Source organism: Arachis stenosperma, chromosome 1 (assembly GCF_014773155.1).
Source record: "Arachis stenosperma cultivar V10309 chromosome 1, arast.V10309.gnm1.PFL2, whole genome shotgun sequence".
Classification (NCBI taxonomy): domain Eukaryota; kingdom Viridiplantae; phylum Streptophyta; class Magnoliopsida; order Fabales; family Fabaceae; genus Arachis; species Arachis stenosperma.
In genome coordinates this window covers 4415064-4433507 of record NC_080377.1, presented here as the reverse complement: position 1 = coordinate 4433507, position 18444 = coordinate 4415064, and the positions used below count along the sequence as shown (strand labels likewise).

The 18444-nt window shown below is 27.3% G+C and overlaps 1 protein-coding gene across 1 annotated transcript; it reads right to left on the bottom strand.

Moving 5' to 3' along the window:
• Positions 1–379: 379 nt before the first annotated feature.
• Positions 380–15274, bottom strand: LOC130973946 (chaperone protein ClpC1, chloroplastic-like). Its single transcript, XM_057898644.1, has 9 exons — positions 15010–15274; positions 13127–13242; positions 12089–12295; positions 4705–4890; positions 4176–4385; positions 3721–3938; positions 2730–2805; positions 2283–2616; positions 380–1357 (listed from the first exon to the last, which is right to left on the bottom strand). Exons 1-9 carry the CDS (start codon positions 15272–15274, stop codon positions 480–482), a joined length of 2490 nt encoding a protein of 829 aa, XP_057754627.1. The 3' UTR covers positions 380–479.
• Positions 15275–18444: the final 3170 nt, after the last annotated feature.

Sequence of the window (18444 nt, the reverse complement as noted above, 5' to 3'; positions counted from 1 at the left end):
AAATGTAATAATTATATTGAATGAAGTCACAATCAAAAATTATGTTGAATGAAGTAACCACTTATGATTAACAGTAAACACTCTCAGACTTGATTTATAATTTGTTCAAATTGACTGTGATACACGACTTCTAGAAAAATTGAAAATACATGTTCACTTTGCTAATAGATTTGCAATATATATATATGATGTTCTTGGCCTCAGATAATAGAGAAAGATATATATGTGATGGAGGGTGAGGGGGAGGGTTTGGTGGGAGAGATAGAGAAAGAGATACAGAAAGATAAATCAATTCAATAATCAATTTTCATAATTTATTCTAAATATTGAAATTGTATTTGTAACACACCATCAATTTGAATCAATTCAATTACTTCATTATAACATTCTGCGATTCCAAACACGCTCAGAGTTTGCATGAGAACCCAACCATTTTCTCTCTTTTCTCATCAATTTAAATCAATTCAATTACTTCTAAGCTATGGACTTTTTCGATGTCCCAACAAGTCAAACACCTTGCCCATCAAATTGCATGAGATCCCAACCATTTTCTCTCTTTTCTCATCACCAACACTATTATTATTATTGTTGTTCCCATTTGAATGATCAATACAAGTTAGACATTCCCTCAAAGCACTATTCTGGTTAAGAACAACAACATTTCCTTCAATATTAGTGTCCACAACAACCGAATCTCCTTCTCTTATTTCCTTCATTAACATCTTCTCTGCCAATGTGTCCTCCAACAATCTTGAAATTGTCCTTCTTAAGGGTCTTGCCCCATAAATAGGGTCATACCCATGTTCCACAACACGGTCCCTAAACCTACAAGTCACAGAAAGGTGAATGTCTTTATTGCCCTTCAACCTTTGACTCACATCTCCAAGCATTAGATTTGCAATTTGTTCAACTTCAAATCTTGTTAATGTTTTGAACACAATAATCTCATCAACTCTATTTAGAAACTCTGGTCTAAAATGTTGCTTCACCTCCTCAATCACTAGGCTCTTTCTATGCTCAAAGGAATCATCATCATCATCATTGTTGTTATTAGTAGAATCACACAATTGTTTATGAGATTCAACAATGATGTTGTTACCAATGTTGCAAGTCATTATGATGAGTGTGCTCTTGAAGTCAACTGTTTGACCCTTTCCATCTGTAAGCCTTCCATCTTCAAGAATTTGAAGCAGTAAGTTGAAAACATCTGAATGAGCTTTTTCGATTTCGTCGAAGAGCACCACGGCATGCGACCGGTTCCTAACGGCTTCGGTTAGTTGCCCACCTTCGTCGAAACCGATGTAGCCGGGGGGTGCTCCGATCAATCTCGATGCGGTGGCTCTGTCTATGTATTCACCTATGTTACAAAATAGGTGAATTATATATGGTAAAGATGTAAGTTTACAGATCTTTCTTTTTATGGGATGAAAGAGAGATTGGAAAAGGTAGTACCCATACTTTGAATAGTAATAAAATAATAAAAATAACTATAAAAAATATATTTTTTCTTTCTTTACCACTTTAATCTGTATAATAGAGTACCCCTACAAAATATATCTGTTTTTATTTTCTGTTTCAAGTTATAGAATGTTATGTTTTTAAGATTTTATGGAAAAAAAATTTTTTTTTTTTCACAAGCTTAAAAACAGAAAGGTGGCTACTCAGGTAAACTTGTCTTTATGCGAAAATAATAGTAGAATGGTTAGATAATAATTTAGTCAAATATATTAAATCGGTTAATAATTTTTAACTTTTATTTTTACATGAAAACAATTTTACATGAGTCACCAAACAAAAGGATTAAAAATAAAATCTAAAATATTTAATTATTCTATTAGTTTTTACAATTTTATCAAAATTTCAAATAGGTTTTTATAGTTAAAAAATTTATAATTAAAAATCTTTATATTATATTCTAACTTTTAATTAAGTCTTTTTTAACTAAAAGAATAATTTTTTAAATATTTTTTATGTTTAACATGGGTTGAATTATAGAATATTTTAAAAGCAATATTTTAAGATTATTGTTTTTTTTCAAATAACAACTAATAAGAATTTAATTACAAATTTTTATCTAATATAAAAATCTATTATAAACTTTTAAATTGTAAAGATCTAACTAAAATTTTGATAAAATAATAAAGACTAACAGAATAATTACACCAAACAGAAAATAAAAACGCAAACCAAATATATTTTTAGTAGTTGGTAAATGACACAAGGTTTAAGGTAGTAATATATGAGGCATGTATACATGAATGAAATGAAATTGAAGTACTTACTCATATCAAACCTAAGCAAGGCATCTTGAGAGCCAAAACAATGAGCAGCAAGTGCTTTTGCTATTTCAGTCTTACCAACACCAGAAGGGCCAGTGAAGATGAAGCTGGCTATGGGCCTTTTCGAGTTTCTAAGGCCAACTCTGGCGCGGCGAATGGCGCGGCAAACGGAGTTTATTGCTTCATTCTGACCAACAACATATTTGTGAAGAGTGTGTTCCAAGTTGAGAAGATTTTCTCCTTCCTCCATTGATACTTCCTTCAATGGGACTCCACTCCAACATGACACTACATGTTGGATGTCATATTTTGTCACTACTTTTTGCCTATTCTTTTCCTGTCTTTGTTCAAAGGATTCAACTTAATTAATTCTCAACTCAATAGGAATGCATCTAGCTAGGAATTATATATGTATGTATTTATTTAGTACCAACATGCATTTTAATTTACCTTTGCGTGACAAAGTTGGACATGAGATCCAGCTTCATCAATCAAGTCAATTGCCTTGTCCGGAAGAAACCGATCACTGACATATATTGTTATAACAAATAATAAACTCAAATCAGTCCACGAAAATTTTAAAATTGCACACTTTAATCCTGTAGAATTTAAAATTTATAAAATAGTTTGCAACGTTTATTTCTGTTAAATAATATTGTTCTCAAATAATATTGTTCTCCTCTGTTAGTTACTAACGGTAACTGCTAAGGTGGAATGTTAACTCGCATACGTGATCATTAAGTGTACACATGTACAAGTGGTCATTAAGTGTCTACGTGTGCAATATGGACAAATAAGTCCCTAAAATAAAAAGTACAAATAAAATTTCGAAAAATTTAAAAGATCTCAAAATACTCACGAAAAATTTTAAAAATTTTAAAATAGTTCTTTCGAATTATTTATATATATCTATTTTTAAATTAATTAATTTTAATTTTTAAATTTTTAATCTATTTATTTCAAATTTAATTATTTTCATACAAAATTTTCTATGTATCTTCTAATAATAATTAAGAATATCTACAGAAGGAAATATACTATATGACAAATACAAATTAAAGCTATGATGATATAATATCATTTTTTTAATTTTAAACGCTTAAATTAGTTATAAAATAATTTAAGATTAGATACTTTATTCTAATAAATTTTTATTCTCTACAATTCTTTGAGAATTACTGACATATTGGTCCTTTTTTTTTTGGAAGTGATTAATTTAAATTATAATGATAAAAATTTTAGAGATTTATTTATCCAATATTAAAAATTTAATTGAAAGTAACGAAATGTCTAATTTGTATAAAATGAATAAATTTTGAAAATTTCTAAAAGATAAAAATTTATTGAAAACCAAAATATCTTATCTAAAATTAATTCGTTGGGACTAATTTTGGTGTTTACTCTAATAATAATAATAATAATCTACAATTTAAAAAATTACCTTATATATTGTTGAGACAAGTTTGCAGCAGCAGCAAGAGCTTCATCCGTGTATTGGAGTTTATGATGAGATTCATATATTCCACGAAGACCTTTTAGAATCTGTATGGTTTCCTCAATAGATGGCTCAAACACTTTAATTTGTTGAAATAGTCTATTCATCGTTGCATCATTCTCTATGTGCTTCCTATGCTCATTCACTGTTGTAGCAAAAATGCACTATATACATACAAATTAAACTTTATTAAATGATGTTTACCAGAGCAAAATGAAATCCTATTTAAAATAAGAATTTAATTTTGATGAACTAATATTTTACATAATTGTTTAATCATTTTGTCATTTTATATGACTATTTACGCGGTCAATAAAAAAATAATTATTTTTACTGATGATACGTAACTAGATACACGTATAAATTGTTTAGCAGGCATATGAGGGAAAATAGAAGAGTACCTGAATAACACCTCTTTCAAGGGCATGTCCCAAATGGTATGCTAAATTTTGGGCTGAAGATGATGTTTCAAAAATGTTTTGAACCTCTTTCACAAAAAGTAGCACATCCCCACTTTGCCCAACTTCCTTAATTATACGCTTAATGATATTCTCAAAATCTCCTTGACTTTGTATAACATACAAAAAATTAGCAACGTCCAATTTGATTACCTGCTCATGAAAAATATGCTAAGTTGAATTCTCTTTTTCTTAAGTAACTGAAAGCACTAATTAAGGGTAAATAGTTATTTTGACATTTAAAAAATTTTTGTTATGATAAAATAGATTTAATATTTGTTTTTTACATAATGAACCTCTAATATCAATTTCTGTTTGACAAAATAGGCTAATCATTATCCCATCTCTCTAGAGTTTAGGTCATTTTGCCAAATTTTAACTGATATTTAGGAATTTATTCTGTCAAAAACAAATGTTAAAATCTATTTTGTCAAAATTAAAATTTGTTAGGTGTAAAAAGCATGAGTATGACCTTCTTTCCTCTGAGTTTTTGAGGAACAGAGCCACTCAAAATCCTGTGAGCAAGGCCCTCTATGATTGCTGTTTTGCCTACTCCAGGTTCTCCAACAAGACAAGGGTTGTTCTTCGTTAATCTACAAATTATCTTAATCACACGTTCCAATTGCTCTTTCCTTCCCACAAAAGGATGAAGTTTCCCCTATAACAAATTAAATTAAACTACCTTTCACTTAATATATACAACTACTCTGTTTTTTTTTTCCCTTTTTCTTTCAATCTCTTTAATCAATGCAAAAATCTAGTGTAAATATTGTTAATTTATCCTGTTGAATATGTTAGAAAATTATTATTTTCTAATCTATTTATGGATAATACATATATTAATGATAATAGCAAATTAAGCTATTTTATATTACAATAAAATTCTACATCCAAGTCATTTAACCAAATCAAATTGCTATAACCTAATTCATCTCCACACGCCACTATCTCTAACAACCTTTTGACTTAACATGCAACTATATATAACTGTTTTTTCTATGTGAATTTTTTTTCAAATTTTCTCTATGTTTTTTACATTCTCTGCGTTCTCTATGTTCTCTTCATTCTCTGCGTTCTCTTCTTTCTCTATATTCTCTTCATTCTCTATGTTCTCTTCGTTCACGATCAATGCTCTTTGATCTGATTTGAAGATTTGGATCAATTTTTTTTAATCAAGCTATGAAATCTGGCTTGAATAGGCATTTTATTTTCGAAGACAATGAATGATGTAAGTTCACACTGTCAGTTAAACTAGGGAGAATTGGATTATTGTTTTCAAATGAATCAAGTGGATGAGGGTTAGTTCAAACCTCGATAACGTCGTACGTTAGTAGTTGATGCTGGTGTAGTTGTCTTGTCTACGAGTTGAATAATTTCATTTTTCTTTGTAAAAATCAGTGTTCATGGTTGAAAGTTTAAATTTGAATAGAATATCGGTGTTTTGAATTGTTTTTTCGATGAATCTATTTATGTTACGTTTAATGGTAGTTTCGATGCATTTTGAAACATAATTTGGTATAATATAGAATTATTTTTGGTGTCGTGCTTATAAGTTTTCGGTATTTTTTGTGCAAGTTTGTCCTAAAAATTGGGATGACTTTTAACACATTTGAAGAATAAGTTGTTGCTGTTGTTTCTTCTTTTTTTTTTCTCCTTTTTTTCTCATTTTTCTCTTTTATTATTATTGTTGTCATTATCGTTGTCTTCTTTTTATATGTATAATAGTTCAAATCCAGAACGCACCGAAATTCCTTAATGATGACGACACACAAACTCAGTTCAAACTACAAGTACACCTTATTTAACCCCAAAATGCACCACAATTACTTAATGATGATAACACACAAACAAACTCAATTCAAAACAAGTTCAGACCAAAAGTGCACCTTATTTAAATCGAGAATGTACCGAAATTACTTAATGATGATGACATACAAACAAGCACAGACCAAAAGTTGATCTTATTTAAATCCAGAATGAACCAAAATTACTTAGTGATAATTCAAAACTCCTCCTCCTTCTTTTTCTTCTTCTTTTTTTTTCATTTTTTTCTTCTTATTTTATCTTCTCATTTACTCTCTTAACAAGAATAAAAACAAGAAAAAATCAGACAGAAAAGAAAAGAAACGTATAATGATACAAAATTACTAGAAAGAAGAGGAGGAAAAGAAAAAATGTTGCGACAACAATAAAAGAACGATGATGAGAAGGAAACACGCGAAGAAGAAGAAGGAATCCAAAGAAAAAGGAGGAGGAATGCAAAGAAGAAGGAGAAGAAACACGAATAAGAAGGAGAAGAAGGAGAAAGAGAGCAACGCGAGAATCGTTTCACATAGTTATTCACGCTCCACTAATGAAACTGATTTTTGTTGGACTTTGACCAACTTGGTTGTAGTTGGATTCCAAAAAGGCTTGGATGTGTTGCATAACTGTTTATATTGTATGACTTATATAATAGTAGTCTCATTTATTGTCATAAATGTAGAATTAAATAAGTCATTATTACTTTTTTATTTGAAATTAAATGAGAATAAAATAAGAGATATTATTTTATTTGGGTTTTAGAGTTTAATGGGTATCGCACTCAAATATAAATAGTGACTTTTGGGTTTTGGTCCCCAACGTACCAAAGCCACCTCCATAACTCTTTTTCTCAAGGTTCTGAAAATCGGACTGGACCGTCTGATTTGACCGGATTAACTGGAAACCGGTCAATTAGTCAGTCCAGTTAATGCTTAAACCGACCTACAAAAAACCGATAAAAAACGGCCGAACCGATGATTAACTGGTGAACCGAATGAACAGGCAAAATTTTTTTGAAGACCGGTTCTCCCCTCCAATACCAAACGGCATCGTTTTGATTTAATTAAAAAAAAAGTAAAACGCGTAGCCCAAATACCCCCAATCCCCTCTCCCTTCTTTCACTCTTAGTGTCACCAACATACCAAAATCCCTAATTCAAAGGTTCTTTAGAGAGCAGCGGATGAATGAGTGGAACACTTGTCGGAGCACGACAGCGATGGAGGAAGGAGGCGGTGGAGCTGTGGTTGATGTGCATGGCTTCCCGAGCTTCTCCGCTTCTCTCTTCTCTCTTTTCTCTTCTCTCTCACTCTCAGTCTCACCAAAATGGCAAAATGCCCCAATCTATCTCACTCTTAGTCTCAAACGCCGCTAGTCTTCTCTGTCGTCTCCGTCGTCGGTCGCCTCTTTCTCATCGTAAAAGACGCCTCTGTCTCCGAGACATCTCTCCTATGTCTATGTCGAGCACCTCTCTGTTCGAAGTGCAAACGTACCTGTGCCACCGTGGGCTCTTCGTCGTCGCCCGTGAGTTCTTCAATCTTCGTCGTCCCTCAACATCTTCGTGGTCTTGTTTATTTTCACTTATTTCTTCCCATTTTCACTTTAGTTTTTTATTTGTTCCCTCTATTATGTTTGTTAATTTTGTTTATTCTGATTTCTGAGTTGCTTCACTTGTTTGTTGCTGATTTGTTTGATTCTCAGTTAATGGTGCTATGATGCATTGCTTCACTACATTGTTTATGTTGAAATTTTTTCTGGTTTTGAGTTGTTTATGACTTTATGCTATCATTCTGATTTTGAATTGTTTGAGTTTATGCTTATTTTTCTGATTTGGTGATTTTGCTTATGACTTTATACTATCATTCTAGTTTTGAATTGTTTGAGTTCATGCTGATTTTTCTGATTCGGTGATTCTGCTTCTTGTTATTTCTGATTCTAAGTTGATGTGATGTGGTAGATTATGAAATTTTTGAAAATTTTGAGGTGAATATGCTTATTTTTCTAAATTTTTATTTGTCAGTTTTGTCTATTTTAATTTTTGTTAGTTATAAAATATGATGGCTAAAGTAATTTGTTAATTTTTAACTATAGTTTTAAATTTTATTAACCTAAATTTTATTAAATTTAAATATTTAAAATTATATATTAAATTTTTAATAATTTTATTATATATTTAGTTAAATCGGCTGAACTCCGATTGAATCTTTAAACTATTGAATCAGTCACTCTACCAGTTTATTAATTGGTCCGGTTTTCGCAACCTTACTTTTTCTATTAAAGGAGTCGTGATTCAACCCTATTAAAAATACAGAACGCTTTAGTTGAGAAAGATCGAAGAACTAAACTTTTTCAATCATACTTATGAATTCAGGTACGTTTTTGTATTCAAGTATTTTTGTTAATGATTTAAGTTAAGCAACTTTAAAAATTTTCAACAAATATTTGTACTGAATAATAATAATAAGTAAAAAAAAAAGATTCGATTCATAATTAACGAAAATCATTCAACTAACATGTACTGAATAATAATAATAAGGATTTCTCCTTTTTGTCTATATCGTTGTCCATGACATGAATATTAGATAAAGATATATGATATGGTATGAACATTAACTTGGTGTTATCCATATTTATTTTGTTAGAAATTTTTATCGTGAATATTATTTGGGCAAATAGAATTTTATTTATTCTTTTTTCTTGTTTGGATTTAATTTGCGAAAAAATGTAATTATTTATTTATTTATTGAAGATAATAGCATGAATATTATTTCACGATTTATTTTGGTATATAAAAAAAATTATTATGACTTCTTTGTTATTTGAACCATTTTGTTGTGGATTTAATTTTTGTGTTAAACAAATAAATTAACCATTAATTAATAAAAATTCATAATATTATGAGATTATTATATATTGTGTCTTATTGTTTTATTCTTTTTTTTTTGGTGCTATGAAAGTATTTTAAATTTGTTACATAAGAAAATTAGTAATAATTTAAATTATTATACTAAGTTATTTTATAAAATTTAATTTTAGAATAAATTAGTTGAACATTACGCTATCAAAGTAGCATTTTTTATGAAAACTGATTTATTTCGAAACGTTAAGAATATGATGATATGTAATTCATGCGAATATTGATAAGCTTAAAAGAAGGTCTATATTTAGCCGATTGCATACATATATTGATGGTAAATATATGTTTGTGTAACTAGTTAAACTTAAATCAATGCTTATTATTTATGCGTATAATAATCGGCCCAAAGAAAGTTTATTGTTTATTTGGCCAAATAATAAATATTAAACCTTATATTTATTGTCTATTTAATTGTGCAACCACTAATCGGCCCAAAGAAATATTGATGTTTGGCCAATTGATAGAAAATATATGCAGTAATAAATAGGTATAATTCTCAAGTTTTCATGTGAACAATGAGTCGATCCAAAGATAGATTTATTGTTTGACAGAATTTTGTTGAGAATATTTGATAAACCGCACTAAATGAATTTATGTATGCATAGTTTATGCGAGTACAAATCGTCCTAAAAGAAGTTTTGTACTTGGCCAAATTACATGCGTATTTGTGGTAATAAATATGTAATACTCATTTGACTCCATGTGAATAACAAGTTTGTTCAAAAATAGACTTATTGTTTGACATGATTTATTATCAATGTTTGATTAATATATTAAAATATCGCTTGCAAATTAATATTTTTGTCTAAAGACTAAATATTAATGTTATGTTAAGTATTTATAATGGTCCACTATTATATAAATTTTATTCATATGATATGTAGTTTGTGTGAATATATTTTGCTTTAAAGTTATATTTGTCAATTTTAGTATATTTTTAAATATTTTTTTTGCAATTTTAAAGCAAAGAGAGGAACTTTTTGTTATTATAACTTTTATTTCATTAAATTATTATTTCATTTTTCATATGCTTTTATGATAAATATGGTTGATGACTTATATCAATTCATTAGGAGTAAGTATATTTTCATTATTCTTGTATGTCAGCGATATTTAGAATTGTAAATAAGGTTATATACTTAACTCTAAAGAAGACAAGTATAATCATATTAGGTACCTCAAAAAAATTATAAAGCTCAAAAGTACATAAAGCTTTAGCATACAGTAGTTTGATGGATAATAAATTTGTACACTTACTGTTATTGTGTACTTTATTAGTATCTTTAGCAGATATTTGAGTCAGTAAAAAATGATCACTATATAGTTGAGAAACAAATTTTGTTATAACAAAACATTACATGTTTACACATATAAAGTCATAAATTAAAGTTAGAGATCATTTGCTATTCAAACTTTGACTTTGTTGGATGTCAAGACAATTTTGATCAATTGCAGGTATGTTCATATGTTCATTGAAAGAGTTTTTTGGAAAGGTGTTGAGAAGACACTTATTACTCTTTCTACTAAAACACTTGAATATAAAATACTTTTTGAAGGCATCCATTTTTGTGACTACAAATACTTGTCACAAATTACGAAAATAAATTTAAAAGATCACTTGAGTTATTTTATGACAATGTATTAAGTAGTCCAATATTTATTTTTTTGTTAAACAAGAGAGTTCAGAGTGTTTACATGTCTTGTGAACAAGTTAGCACAAACTCCATAAATGCATGTATATTTGACTAGTAAAAAGCAAACACCAAAATCTTTCATGTAGATACTATTCATATGGGTCTCATATCATTTTATGATATATTGTTTGAGTAAAAATGTGTATCTGGATGCTCATATAGTGTAGACAAATTTACAAAGATAGATATTTCTATAGAAATAAAATATTTAGTTTCGTTTTTACTTTGACTCGTGATCTCCTAAAAGTTATTAAAATTGGACCAGTTGAAAATAGGTATGTATGAGATCATTTTTGCATGTAATTTCTAAATTTTCTCATTCAAATTTGATCTATGTCGTAGAGTATATCAGTATGGTAATCATCGTAGTTTCGTTGCGACACTAATGTGATAAAAGCAACGATAAGTCCATAACTAATATATAAGACGGACCAAATTGTTAAAATAATCATGAAATAATATTTAGATGTGTGCATCAAGTTTATAAGATGTGATTATCTTATTAGAAAAATATATTTGTATAGTTCAAGGGGGAGATTGTTATTAAAAAATTGTTATTTTCTAATCTATTTACGGACAATACATATATTAATTATACTCATAAATTAAACTATTTCATAATATATGACATATATAATGGTAATTTTATTTATTATCATAAATACTGAATTGAATAAATCATTATTACTTTTTGATTTAGAATAAAATAAGAGATATTATTTTATTTAGGTTTTAGGGTTTAATGGGTGTTATACTTAAATATAAATAGTGATTTTAAGGTTTTAATCCCCAACATACCAAAGTCATCTCCATAATTCTTTTTTTATTAAAGGTCAGAGTTATGGTTCAGTCCTATTAGGAATATAAAAGACTTTAGTTGAAAAAAATAAAAAAATTAAATTTTTTCTATCATACTTATAAATTTAGGTACACTTTTATATTCAAGTATTTTTTTTAATGATTTAATATTAATAGTCTTGAGGTTAAAGAATTTTGAGAATCTTCAACAGAATAAATTTTAATTTGTGATGAATTTTAACAATCGGTCATATAGGGTTTGTTTGCGTATCATTAAACTAATAAAAAAAGATATTTTTTAATAAAAAATATATTTATTAATTTTTTAATGTACTTAACAAATTTTTAGTAATAAAAATAAAAAATTAAAATTTTTTTTAAAATATCACAATTTATATCTTTTAAAAAAAATCTTAAAAAAATATTTTTTACGTAATAAATAAATAAAATATTTTTATATTATTATATCTAAATATAATTAATAAATAAAAAAATATTTTTATACGAGATATTCAAACATAAAATTATTTTTATCTTTTTTAAAAGTTTTAAAAACAAAAAAAAATCAAAAAAATAAAAACTCATCCAAACAAATACATAATCATGTCATATCTGTGTGTGTATGTGTATATAATTATATATTTTACCTCTCGTGCCAATTTTGTGAGATCAGTTCCATACATGTCAAGGATGGGCGTTTTAGAATTCTTATCAAGGTTGATTCTTTGATTGAGATCTTTGTGTTGAGCCACAACAGAAGATGCCATCTCATTATTATTCTTTGGAGAACCTTCATCAATAGTTGGAGGGCCAACAAATATTTCTTTAACTTGGCCTTCCACTAGTCTAATTACCTGCTCAAATAAATCATAAAGTCAAATTTCAGTTTCACCATTTGCACTCTTCATTTTTCAACTTAGATGATGTTCATTTTATCCCATAAGTTTTTAAAACGTACAAATTGACTCGCCTAAACATTTTTTAAAATGTGCAAATCAATTTTTTTTTTGAAATTTTCTAATAGTTGTTGTTTTACTCAAAAAGCAAAATAATGCGATAAGTTGTTCGAAGTCTTTTTTTTCTCCCACGGTATTTCTTATTCCAACAGATTAAAGAATAATTAACTACGGATCATAACTCTATTTAAGAATCTATTAATTACTAGCCAATAAATTACTGCATGCATAAGGCGAAATTCGAAACTCCCAACTTACTTAAGCGGACCAAACTAGTTCTTCCGAAACTTTTGATCATATGCAAGTTATTTCCCTAATTTTTAACTATGACACTTTAACATCCTAAATTTTGATAAATTCATGCTAAAGTGCATACACATGAATCACCAAGCTGGTTTTCAAAAAATTTTTTACACTAAATTGGTATCCAAATTTTTTCTCAGTAATGTTAGTTCCTAAAAAAAATTCGTTAAGAGAGTGCTAGCGTGAACAGTTAAATACTAACGTGACAGACTTTTTTTTAGTGAATACCACCAAAACAACGTCGTATTATCCATCCACAACTCAAAGCGAGAGCGTTTATAGAAATTAACTTTATATTTTAAAGACTAATTTGATTCAAAAATAAAATTTTAGGAGGACTAATTGAACATTTATTCTAGATGATAAATTGTAAGTAACACTATAATTTAATTAAGTGTGGTATGCATATGATGCAATATGGCTTGCCTGAGCTCGAATTTTATTCACGTCGGCACCTTGATTCTCGATTAAACGAGTCACCATGCGATCTGATCCCAGAAGCAATGCTAAAAGCAAATGTATTGTGTCAACTTGATGGTGACCTGAATGAACGTGGTAGTGGAGAATTAATTAGTAGAGGAATATAATAGATTATATTCTTGATATATGGATACAAAAAAGGTTAAATTACACCGTTAGTTCCTATATTTTCAGTGAAATTATAAATTAGTTCTTATACTTTAAAAATTTGTAATTAGATCTCTAAAAAGAATTAAAATTTATAATTTAATCTCTGCCAGTCAAAAAGTGTTGATTTAACAAAATATTCTTAGAATATACTGAGAATATTATGTTAAAATAGAGAATATGCTGATAATATTCTGTTAAATCAAACACTTTTTGAACGATGGAGACTAAATTATAAATTTTAATTCTTTTTAAGAACATAATTACAGACTCTTAAAGTATAGGAATCAATTTACAATTTTACTGAAAGTGTAGGGACTAACTGTGTAATTTAACCTACAAAAAATCAACTACCAAACATAGTAGAATATAAAATGATTAAATATTTACATTTATAATCAAATTTTATAGAAAATATAATTAAATTTTATAAATAATATAAAACTTAATTCACATTTATAATTGAATAGATGATACATGATTAGGGATGACAAAAAAATCTGTATTCGTAGATACTTGTAGAGATTATCCGCAACAAAAAGATTAACAAAAATTTACAAAATCTTTATAGGGACAGGGACCTGTCCCCACGAATAAATAAGGACGGGAGCGAGGATTGAAGTACTCGTTCTACAGGGATTCGTAAAATTCTCGCAAAAAAAATTACTTAAATACTCTTATATATAAGTTGTGTAAGTAATTTTAATTCATTTTATTTTAATTTACATATTGAAAATTTTATTATGTGTATATTATTATGTTAAATTTGTATTTGAATTGTGTTTAATTTGATATATTTAATTGAATTGTATAGAATTTTATTATAGTTGTGTTATTTTTTTTAAAAAAAAACTAAAAATAATATCTATGAAAATCCGCAACGGCCAGTATCTACCTTCCTTGCAGGAAGAAATAAATGGGGACCATGATGGAGATGAGATAAAAATGAAGGGCATTTTATTAAATAAAAAAGGGATTCTCGTCCTATGGAGATCCATTGTCATTCCTATATGTAAAGGAAGAAATTGATATATTTAACTAGTGTTATAATTTGTGGTTATTATTTGGTAAAAAATTCGTATACATCTTTATGTGAAGTATAGTTGATATTTAAGAATTGTTAGATGATTTATAAGTTTAACTAAATTGGTGAATTCTATGATGTCTATGGTATGGTGCCTAATTTTTGTCTAAATTACTTAATATGATAAGTTTTGAATATTTAATAATTTTTTATTTTTATATTTTTTAAATTAAATATTAATTTTTAACCCTTTTAAGAAGTTAGGCAAATATTTGTAAGCACTATAGCAATCACCAACTAAATTATCATTTAACTCATTTAACTGTTTTTAACTATTATATAAAAACAGTTGCGGACAGAGATGAAAAAGAAAAAGATTTAAAGATTAGAGAAAATATATGAATAATTTAAAAAATTTGAATAATTTTTTACCAAAGTGAAAGATAATTAAAACTTAAGTATTTTTATCAAACCTAATACATCTTTTATGGATATAATGCTAATTTTATTTTTCATAAATAATTTTAATTAAATATTTATAAATAAAAATAGTAATTTATCCTATTTAATTACTTATATGACATCTATTTATTTCACCATAAAGAAATTGAAGACATAATTGAAGTATGACAAACAGAAAAGACAAAAAAAATATTACCCTTGTGCCTGGCTTGTTTGATAGAGAGCTCAAGAACACTCTTAGCATCAGCAGTGAACCTTAGCTCCGTACATATCAAGCCACTACAACCACCACCCCTTCCACTCAAATTCTCCGTCTGCTCCCTCGCCGCGCCAAGATCGACTCCGGAAGAATCTAGAACTTTTGCAGCCATCCCAGTTTCTTCAAGAAGCAAGCCAAGAAGTATGTGCTCTGTCCCAATATACTTGTGTCCTAAATGCTTTGCTTCTTGTTGCGCCGCCATTACTACTTTGTGTGCCGCGTCTGAGAAACTCTCCAACATGTTTTCCTTTTTTGTGCAAATAATAAGTTAGTTAATTTGGGGCTAAGGTAACAAATGATTTAATGTCTTTAAGTAACGAACTTAAAGCTAAAGTTAAGGAAATTGTTTTGAGAAGCCATCGATGATTACAATGATGTCTTATACAATTTTGCTCAATATTCTTTTCACTTTGGACATGGAAATAAATGATGACCAATTGTATCATCATAATTATTGTCAACGGTAAATAGTCATGTTTCGTAACAAACTATATCAATGTTTTTTTTGGAGGATGGGAAAGGGGAATTATTTTGCTAAATTTAATTTTGATACACACTGAATATAAAATAATTTTATCCGTGTTTTAACTATATAATATTACATTAATATAAAATAGATATAATTGTATCAATATGTAAAATATTAAAATATTTTATATTATTAATATATTAAAATTAAATTTTATTTTATTTTGAGAATATTTTAGAATTTTGTGAAGGAAATGAAATTAGTGTTTTTTAAATTTTTTTTCTTTTGTCTCTTGTTTATTATTTTTAATATTTTTTATCTTATATTTTTAAGATTACCGAAAATAATAAAATCTAATTTTCTATTAAAATTACATCATTGTCATTACTATAACTAGTATAGTAAAAGATGGAAAAAGGAAACTAATTAATACTACCTATAATATTGTGAACGATGGAACAAATAATGTTTTTTAAATTTTAACAAATTCAAGTAGGGCAATTAATTACTCTAAAATTTGAGGGAGTACATACATTTTATCTTTGATTTGCTTTCATAGGAATGATCAATTATTAATCTAATTTATTAGCGGGGATAATTATAAATGTATGTGTTCTTGTTTCAAAATTCTTGTCAATCTAGCATTGGAGATAGATTCAGGAAACACACTAAATGTGGACGTGAATGACGGACTCATTCATCATACACTCTTGCATGATAATCTATAACAATATATAAAAAGAAGATGGGAATTTAGTGTTTAATTATATTTTTTTATTTTATCCTTATTAGTATAATTCAAAAATGTTCAGTTATTGTCTAAACTTACTAAGTAGTTATTATATCCAAAATTGTTACAAAAGTTACGTTCTCTAACCGTTTTTATAATTACTAACATTTGTATATGAATATTTATTTATTTATTTTTAAGATTTTAATTTTTTTTATGCTAAAAGTGTTGAATATTTTTTATTTATTTATAATGTAAATAGTAATATTTTATTTTATTTAATATCTAATAAATTTAAACTATGATTTTTTTTTATTCTTTTGTCATGATTAAATTGACATAATTTTTTTTATATGATTGGTAATTTTAATTTCTATCGTAATAATTATTTTTTAAACTATAAATTGAGTATTAGACCTTTTTTTATTTAATTTATATTGATAGTAACATTTTATTTTATTTAATACTTAATAAATTAAAAAAAAGAGTAAAGTATTGTTTTTGTCCCCAACGTTTGGGGTAAATCTCAAAATTGTCCCTAACGTTTCAATTGTCCTATTTACGTCCCTAACGTTTTAAAATTGACTCAATGTTGTCCTGCCGTTAGGGATCCGTTAATAAAATTAACGGCGGAAAAAAATTGAGACGATTTTGAAACGTTAGGGACGTAAATAGGACTAAAACGTTGGGGACAAAAACGATACATAGAAATAAATTTTAATTTTATTCTTCAATAATATTAATTTTTTACTGTACATAGTATTCAATTATTTTTAATCATATTTACACTTAATCACCTTATTTTCATTCTAAATAATTTTTTTTAATTTTACACTTAAAGTAATGCATTTTTTTATAAATAAATAAATTTTACACTTTTATTCTAAATAAATAATGTAATGTGATTAGAATGAAAGTGTAAAACTATAAAAAAATATAAATAATGTGATTAAGTAATGAAAGTAAAATTACATTATTTATTTAGAATGAAAGTAAAATTTATTTATTTATAAAAAATTATATTACTTTAAGCGTAAAATTATAAAAAAAATAAATTTATTTAGAATGAAAATAAGGTGATTAAGTGTAAATATGATTAAAAATAATTGAATACTATGTACAGTAAAAAATTGATATTATTGAAGAATAAAATTAAAATTTATTTCTATATATCGTTTTTGTCCCCGACGTTTTAGTCCTATTTACGTCCCTAACGTTTCAAAATCGTCTCAATTTTGTCCCGCCGTTAATTTTATTAACGGATACCTAACGGCAGGACAACATTGAGTCAATTTTAAAACGTTAGGGACATAAATAGGACGATTGAAACGTTAGGGACAATTTTGAAATTTACCCCAAACGTTGGGAACAAAAACAATACTTTACTCATTAAAAAAATAAGAGTTTAGTATCCAATTCTTTCTTTTCATTTTATCCCTGCCACTATAATCTAAAACAACATGTGCAATTACTCGAAAAAGTTGTACAAAAGTCATGTAAATATTTCTTTCTTTCCTGCATCTATGTATAAAATCACAACCTGATGATGGGTATATTAATATGAGAAGATGAAAATCTTATATTTGTGTAGTAGTTTTAAGGCACGATTAGATCTTTTTTTTAGAGAGATATTTGTTCCCACACTTAGTTGTTATAGGATTGATGACAATACTTTTCCAAGATACAATAAAATCTAAGAATTTCTTAATTAGCAATAGTAAAAAATTCTCAAATTTCTTGAACAAAGAAAATCTCTTAATAGTTGATTAAAATGTACACTTAGTACTTAATTATGTTTTTGAAATAGTGGACATGGACTTATTTATACATATTGCACGTAGTAATTATGATAGTTATGTATACAAATGGTTGTGTCTTTTCTATTGTGTGCCAATAGATACAATATTTTGAACATACACAATTCTTAAAGAGTTGTGTCCCTTTAGCCAATAAACACAATCAGGTTATGTCCCTTCAACCAAATGGTACTAAACGGTTATTAACTGTTTATTAATATTAATTAATCAAATTTGTAAATACTCTTCAATCCCCCACTATTTACAAAATTTAAATGTCATACAAGTATATGTATAAAGAATGTGTCACTAAGATTAAACATTCTTTTAGTGTAAATTTTAAAGTTCGTTCTAATAAAGTAATAGGTGTCTAATCG

What these genes read in the sequence shown, in the direction of transcription:
- LOC130973946 (XM_057898644.1), bottom strand. Translation starts at nt 15,274, where the DNA reads ATGGCGGCGCAACAAGAAGCAAAGCATTTAGGACACAAGTATATTGGG. An exon ending in CAAACAAGCCAGGCACAAGG is followed by an intron (nt 13,243 to 15,009) that starts GTAATATTTTTT and finishes ACGTTCATTCAG; the next exon opens with GTCACCATCAAGTTGACACA. An exon ending in CTTGCTTAGGTTTGATATGA is followed by an intron (nt 1,358 to 2,282) that starts GTAAGTACTTCA and finishes TTTGTAACATAG; the next exon opens with GTGAATACATAGACAGAGCC.